The sequence below is a fragment of the Populus nigra genome, chromosome 8 (assembly GCF_951802175.1).
Source record: "Populus nigra chromosome 8, ddPopNigr1.1, whole genome shotgun sequence".
Classification (NCBI taxonomy): domain Eukaryota; kingdom Viridiplantae; phylum Streptophyta; class Magnoliopsida; order Malpighiales; family Salicaceae; genus Populus; species Populus nigra.
In genome coordinates, this window is record NC_084859.1 from 5,321,816 (window position 1) to 5,329,975 (window position 8,160).

Consider the following 8,160-nt stretch of genomic DNA (forward strand, 5'->3'; position numbering starts at 1 on the left):
ATAATCATTTAATTTGACCTTAAATCAACATTGTTTTTTCAGTATTGGATAAAATTGGGTATAATTAGTTTGTTAATTTCATTCAAAATTGCAGCTTGATTTTTATGTATTTTTTGGAATCCTCCTCAGCCTTTTTTTTTTTCAAAATGTCAGGTCTCTTTTATTTTTTAATTTTATTATTTTTTTTAAAGAAATTTTTTTTTTTTAAAATTTTAAAATAGGTTATAACAGCTGTATTTTATTATTATTATTATTATTATTATTATTATTATGTTGAAAAAAAGAAGAAGCTCTATGCAGCTTTGCGGGGAATCAAACTAACATTATTTATAATGGGCTGAGTAGCCTAATCACGAAGTCCACAAAGTAAAAACATAAACATATCCATCGCTAATAGGAACAGACCCAAAAGCAAAGGAAAATGTTTCAGGGCCTTGTTAAATTTGCGTGTCTTCGTACACAATGAAGAGATGAAACTATGAAAGTTGTCTTTTGAGAGAGAGAGGGAGGGAGGGAGAGGCTGAGACTTGTTGTGGTTCACATTCGATGTCCTGTCTGCCTGCCTGTCCAGCTAATAACCTCATATTAGCTTCACAACGACTCCTGCTCTACTGCTACAAGCCTCCTACTACTCTCATCTCCATGTAGATTAGATTGCCAAAATTCCAAGACCCCCAGCAAGACCAATTGTTTATTCAATTAAGAAGAGCAAAGTGTGTGGGTCCATCCATGAAAGCAGTCACAGTACCATCTCCATATGGTGCTTCTTCCTCTTCTTGCCACCATTACAACAACTACAGGGTTGTTATTCTAATGGCCAAAAGCAAGAAATCCCAGCCTGCCTCTTCTCCTAATAAGGTTAGTTATTTCCCTTTGCTCTACTCTCTATTTCCTGTCCCTTTCAATAACAACTTTGACAGTCTCTTTTTTTTGGCCCTTCTTATAAGTAGTTCCTCTATGCCATTGTACCCCCGCCATATGCATGATTCTGTTTCTGTCATGTTAACACCTATTTATCAGCTAGCTGCATCAATGTACATGGCTGGAGATGTGAAAACAATAAGGTTTATTTGTGGTTGGGGGGGGGGGGGATACTAGATTTTACATCAAGAAGTGTATGGTTCACCTGAGAATTAGCTAAATAATTCTTTTAATGTGAATATGATCCCCCAAGTTGGATTGAAATTGAATATGATCAGGGAATACTGATGTATCTTATATCTTATGTTGAACAACAATGGAAATCTTTGTTCAAAGAATCATATCATCAGATTGAGCTAATATATTCAGTGGGTTGAAACAGTTTTGAAGAGGATTTGGTCTAAGAAACTTATTCAAGGTTGACGTCTAACGATTTTTGTGTATTTGTAAATGTCATTTCATTAACAGGGTTCTGAGTCAGCTCCTCCAAGAATCACATCAAACGTCAAGCAGAATTTGCAGTTTCTAAAGTTATGGAAGGTCGGTTTTGCGGAAATATGCATCTCCTTTGTGGGATTCCTGCCCGTAATCTAATCCGATGAAGGATTTTGTAGGAGTTTCAAAAGAGGAAGTCTAGCACACCTAAGCCTTCTACTAGTTACCGCAGAAAGAAGGTGGAGAAGGAGGACCTTCCAGAGGACACAGAGCTCTACCGTGATCCTACCTTGAGTCTCTACTAGTAATATTCTTTCCAGGTTCCTTCTTTTATTTTTTTTATTTTTTATTTCAGCATCCACTTTTAAGCCTCTTGGAAAAGCATTGCTCTTTGCTCTGCTAACTATGATTTACAGTACGAACCAGATTGTAGAAACTGGAGTCCCTGTCTTGCTTGTTGATGGGTATAATGTATGTGGATACTGGGCGAAACTGAAGAAACATTTTGTGAACGGAAGACTTGATATTGCACGACAAAAGTTAATCGATGAACTTGTTGCATTCAGTTTGGCCAGAGGTTTGCACTTTGTGCTCTTTTGGCAAGACTTGATATTGCCTTCAATTTCCTATGCCTCAACCATTTGGAACATATTTTAGTCTTACTTTCTGCTACCTCAGGCCAATTTACCCTCTGTGTAGACATAATAAAGGTTTCTGATAGCTGTGTTCCTTGATAGAACTTAGACATACCTAGATGGGTTGGACATGCAGGCACCCATCATTATACTTTTTCTTCTAAGGGGTATTAACTATGATGGGAGGACCATGAGAATAATAACTGTGATTAGAAAAACTCTACTATCATTTTCTTGAAGAAACTCGTTAGATATTTCATCTCCTGCCTTATTTGTCTTTCTAAATTTCTTTTCCATGGTCAATTGTCAATGGGGCAACAAATAAGTGAGTTTTCACTTCACCCCTTAAAACAATAATGCAAAGTTAACATCATAAAATAAATATTCTAACACAACGGTCATAATTGGCATGTAATAATGTAATAACCTGTGAATTCTGTTAATACACATTCTCAAATGGACAAGAATTTTGTGGCAAAGAGTGCTGGAACTTCGAGACTTGATAGTTCTATTTTGTTGTGAATATATTTTCTATTTTGATTGAATCCAATAGAGTTTCATTGCCTGTTGGGTTTGTCTAAAAAATCAGCTATTCTTGGATCAAATTGGAACACAATTATTTCTTATGATAATTCAGCACCTTTCAAGATGATGAGTAGAATTAGGAAACTACAGTTAACTAGTTCTCTCTTAAAAAACTTCACTTAATGTATTGCACAATTAGTTTTTATGTACTTGTAAATGTTATCACAATGAAATTGTTGATTTCATAAACTTGAAAGTGAAGTGCCTATGGAACTGCCCAATTTAAGATCGATTATGGATGACCGTTACATATCCCATCATATATTGCATGTTACAACTTGGCCCTTGCTTAATTGAATATGGAAGTAGTATGCTTCTGTCCTCTTTTGATGTTTGACCATAACCACAAGGAATTGATATTCATGAACCTGGAAGAGTTAATTAGTGACTCTTCACTTTAAATCCTTATTTTCTGTTGATTTTGGGTCATTTGCTCCTAGTTTCTTGAGTAACATTGAAACTTAATTCCATCTTGCATCCGTTTACTCGTTTTCCAAATGTTGATGCCTCCTCTATCTTTGTTAACTTTGAAACATTTACAGATGTGAAAGTGGTAGTTGTCTTTGATGCCATGATGTCAGGGCTGCCTACGCACAAGGAAAACTTTGTTGGGTACTTTTATAATCCTAATCTATAATTGCCAGTTTTTGTGATAATCTACTCTCTGGATGACTATTTAGATTTCATCATCTATATAAAATAGGATCCATCAAGAAATCCATTTGTGCTTCATAACAATATGCTAATTTTAGAAAATAGGCTGATCATAGCACTTAAGGGCTAGTTGAGTTGAGTTACTGATCTTGCAATTAGTTGCACACGCACTTGCACATGCACTTGAATTATACTTGTCGCTTCCTCTGAATGACCAGACTGTCAAAGATTTAAGAGTGTTTATTGTAGGTTGAAGATCTTTGGTTTTGTAAATGTAATGGGATTGTGCCCCTTTATGTTGTATGAAAGATAAGTATTATTACTGAAGGTGTTATTGTTTGCCCTGACTATCATTTTTTACCATGCTATCTAATATTGATTGAGAATGATTTGTGTTAGTTTGTTCAATTATATATGTTATCAAATGTCTTGCTGTGTATTGTTGATATAATTGGTTCTTTTTTGATATAAAACATCCGCAATTTGCAGTGTCGACGTGATTTTCACAGGTGAATCTTGTGCTGATGCATGGATTGAAAAAGAGGTATTTTTTTATGTCAAGTTGATAAGGAAATTAAGATCTTCTCTTTAAACTACCGTTGTGATGTTCCAAGGAGACATTCCCATGGCTTTATCTCTAGTTCCATATTAGAGGTCCTGGGTCCAAATTCCATTCCATGTTTCCTGTGAAGGCAGATGGTTTGTGTGATGTTAAAAAGTTACCCCTGCTGGGCAACTTGATTCCTAAAAGCTTCCTAATAATATCAAAATGGAGAAGAAAAGAAAATGACCACTGATGTTAGAAATTCTTGATATACACCATTATTTATCAGCTAGAGGTAATTGTCATAGAGTTTTCTCTTTGTTTTGGTGTCATGTCGTCATGTTTCCTACCCGTACTCTTCCAACTATTTATTTATACTACATTTGGGCCATGAATTTCACATTTACTTAAGTTAACCAATATCTTAATCCATTTATCAGAGTCTAGGATTTTCTTATCCTGTTGTCCCCTGCAAGGAAAATCTTAAACCACGTTTTGCTCTATCTGCTTGTCAGGCAGATCTTTTTAGTCAAATGTGGAGAACTAATAAGATTCAGGGTCCAGGTCTCTTTTCTTCATGCAAGAGTTTCACATCTTGATTAGCAACTTTTTCATATCTGCAGTAAATGTGGTTACCCTTATTATGCCATTATCTGTTTGAAGACTGGTGATGTGCTTGAAGATAATTTTCTTGCTTTTTTCTGTCTCGTGTGTTAGCTGTTATCCTTTGTGCTTAGCATTGGAATCTTATTTCTCTAACAGGTTGTAGCCTTGAAGGAGGATGGATGTCCAAAAGTATGGGTCGTTACTTCTGATCATATTCAGCAGCATGCAGCACACGGAGCAGTATGCGTTTCCCTTATAATTGATTATCATTGTATTGACTTTTGTTGATCTAGTACATATGATTACTTTTTTAGCTCCAAATCTCTCTTTCTCTCTCTCTAAACACTCCAAGCACATGCATGCACAACGCACATGTATTTCTTTATTTAGAGAGAGAGGCCTTATTTAAACTTTGTTTCGAGACAATGCAAGGAGGACCTTGCTATTATATTTCCAGTCCATTGGCAGTAATTACTTATCATAAGATTGCATCTTCTGCTACTTTGAGAAAACTTGTGCCAAAGTAAGTTTGTTACTATAGTTTTTTCCCCAGTTTTGGAATATATTTCTTCTGTTTCTGTAAATGTGCCCCCAATCCAAATCAGAAAATTTTAGAAATAACTCTTTACTCTTATCCCGTTGCATGCTTTCCTGTTTTGGCCTTTTCATATTAAATATTGTTTCTTGAAAATTAAAACAATCCTTTTGTATTGTGTTGTGAGAGGACATCACCTTGTGGTCAGTAGAATGCTATATAACTTTTTTTCTTCTTCTTTAACATGGGGCTTATGATGCTCAGTTAATTTCCTGATACTTTTGTTTTATACCGTTGTGGCAGGGAGCCTTTATTTGGAGTTGCAAGGCCTTAGTTTCTGAGGTGAGGCACTCTTTTGTTTTGTCTTCTTTTAAATGCTTGATGTTTGAATTCTGTGTAACAAATTATCGTTTTGTTTTTGCTGTTTGCAATTCACCTTCTTTCAATGTTATAATTGTAGGTAAAGGCATCACAGCAAGAGGTGGAGAGGGCACTTCAAGAACTAAGGTGTGCTTTAAATTAGAAATAAATTAAGGAACATTTTATTGCTGCTAATAAAAAAGTATTAGAAGATGAGACATTGTTGGTGTCAAATGACTGGGTCAAAAGAAACTATGAGTTGTATTTGAATAAAATATACAGAGTCCTCGGTCCTTAGTCAGCACTAAATCCCAACTCCACGGTAGAATACAACCTCGCCCTTAATCAAGTCTGCATGTAATAGAATTGTCCCTTCCAATGTTAACATTATTGAGCTAAAAATAAGAGTTTAAGCTGAAGCTTTGTTTTGCTGATGCATACAGGCTGGCTAGCGATATGGCTTCAGGAATCCCAACTAATTTGAAATCCTTACAAGAACCCCAACTTATGAAAGCACATCACATCTTGTAAAAAGTTGTTGTTCCTCTTTTGTAGGTCTAACAATGATATCCACCTACCAGCCTATTTAGCTTCATTTGAACAAAGGAAATCCTTGCAGGAGCCCCAATAGATGAAAAGCCTTTGACATCTTGTGCAAATATTTTTTCTCATTCAAGCCTTTCAATGATATCACCTACTGTCTATTTAGTTTGATCAGATGAAGGAAAATCATGAAAAAGACTATAGTATAAATTAAAAGGTAAAATAAATCTCTGGATGTAAAGTTTGGTCTATCAGTTTTATTTCTTTGATGAGAAAGGTTGGCCTTTGAGTCAAGAAAAAAGAGGTGCTTGGGATCAAACCCTATCTGTGCTTTAATTGATTATAATTGCATTGAACCTTCAATTTATCTCAAGTGACTTTACTCTCTCCTGAATGCATATATCATTCACTCCAAAGAACTTTCTATATCGAAGTGGTTAATTTGTTTATCTATCTGCTCAGGCCTACTTCCTTTCAGGGTAGATTATTAAAACATAATCTTGATTCTGAGGTTGTTGACGCTCTCAAGGATCTAAGGAAGAAGCTAGCAGAGAATGAGTCAAAAAGCAGGTGATCCAATTTAGTATTTTGGTCATGCCTTCTACCTTGGACCATGCATATTGTATGTACATTACGATCAGTTGTCACTCACCCTAATTTTTACTCAACCTGTGACATCTAATGTGTTATGAAATATTTAGTTTAGAGGCGTCATATCATACACATAAAGTTCTTGTAACTTCTGATGGGACCATTTTCTAGGAGGCAAAAGCCCTGAGAGAATTGTCAGGTCCCAGCAAATTTTTAGGTAGATTCTTTATTGGTGTTCTATCTGGGTGAGGGCTACTGCAAGTGCACATTTGATGTGATTTGTTAATTATCTTTTAAATTCTGTTTCCACCCATTTCAATTTACTGTTCCAGTTTGACACTTCCTACTGCTGCGATCTTCTTTGTAGATTTATTTTCTTTTATGATGTAGCTGTTGTAATGATGCTGTTAATCTTATTTAGGGAGACTTAATTTCTTTCCTTCAATCCTAGTGTATGTTGCTGAGCGAATTTCAGCAATCAGTTGTCTTCTTTCTTGTGTTTTGGCGTCTCCTTTATGCATGTCACTGGACATGCTTAATTCATTTTTTCCTGAGAGTTCTGCGGTGCAATGCGCACTGAAAATGTTTCTTCATGTCGCTACTTGTCAAAAAAAATAAAATTACAACCCTTCTATAGAACTCTAATAATACTCAATAGAAAAAATAAACTATGAAAATATATAATATTTAAATAGAAAAAAAACCTAGAAAAGTATTATAATAATAAAAAAATACTAGGGCATCACCATCCTTAGTTTTCCTTTAAAATTGTTGCCTCCCTCCCATGTAGCTAGCTAGGTCTTCGAGCAACTGAGCTTCCTACAGCAAGCCAGTTTGGTTTATGAGGGGCATGCCATCAAATTTTAAACCATAACGGCGTGTAATTGGGAACAGGTACTGTCAAGGCAGCATGTTGCCATAGAGGCTCCAGACGAACGTCACTCAACTAACGATGCGTTATGGAGTTAAAATGTTTTGGCCTGAATAATCATAATCGGAAGATGGAATTAACAGACTGAACCAAGATTTGAGGATGTCTTGGAATCTTGTCTGATTCCTCCTTTTCACGTTCCAGAAAATAAAGAAAGACACATTTACTCCGAGGATTACCTCGTTTGATGCATCCAGCCTTTGAGTCGTCTTCTCTGTAATCGACACTATTCTATGATGGAAGAGAATGTCAGACAGAACAAACAGTTAGAAAAGCAACAACTTGGAATGTCCTAACAGTGTTTTTTTCTTCTTAACGAAAATGTTAGTCCAGAAAGGAAGGGTTTCGAACACACTTTTGAGATATAGGCAGCACGGAAACAAGTTGAGAATCAATCGGAAACAAGTACAAAAAACATTGGGAGCTTTAACTCTCAACAAGAATACTAAACCTATCAAATTGTTTCTACATTAATCATGTCTTTCTCCTAGTTTCTTCTCTCAATATTGCAAATATTGATGGTTGACTTTCACCTGCTTAACCCTCTACCACTAGTCCATTGAACTGGGCTTTGATTAGATCTTCCCTCTTTTTATTTTTTATTTTTCCTTCTGATAAAAGAGCCCAGCATGAACCAGAAAGGGAAAGAAATGGGAAAATGCTAAAAATAAGATATTGATATCCATGACAAGTCAAAGGGGCAGAGGTCTAATGAGCATCCAAAACGCCGAGACCCATAGTCAGCCCTAAAGGATGGGATCATATATACTTCCATATATAGTTAAGCCAGAAAAATACAAGAACCCGTGACTTTGAATCA

At 35.7% G+C, this 8,160-nt stretch overlaps 1 protein-coding gene across 2 annotated transcripts; it reads left to right on the forward strand.

The window, feature by feature from the left end:
- Positions 1-476: 476 nt before the first annotated feature.
- On the forward strand, positions 477-6,748 carry LOC133701833 (uncharacterized). Of its 2 annotated transcripts, none has more exons than XM_062125952.1 (10): positions 477-858; positions 1,390-1,461; positions 1,536-1,660; positions 1,773-1,933; positions 3,119-3,188; positions 3,720-3,774; positions 4,537-4,620; positions 5,219-5,257; positions 5,376-5,422; positions 5,719-5,968. In XM_062125952.1, exons 1-10 carry the CDS (start codon positions 730-732, stop codon positions 5,804-5,806), a joined length of 870 nt encoding a protein of 289 aa, XP_061981936.1. In that variant the 5' UTR covers positions 477-729; the 3' UTR covers positions 5,807-5,968. The 2 variants fall into 2 exon arrangements, with proteins under 2 accessions (XP_061981936.1, XP_061981934.1); XM_062125950.1 differs by lacking the exon at positions 5,719-5,968 and adding an exon at positions 6,281-6,748 and having other exon boundaries at positions 479-858.
- Positions 6,749-8,160: the final 1,412 nt, after the last annotated feature.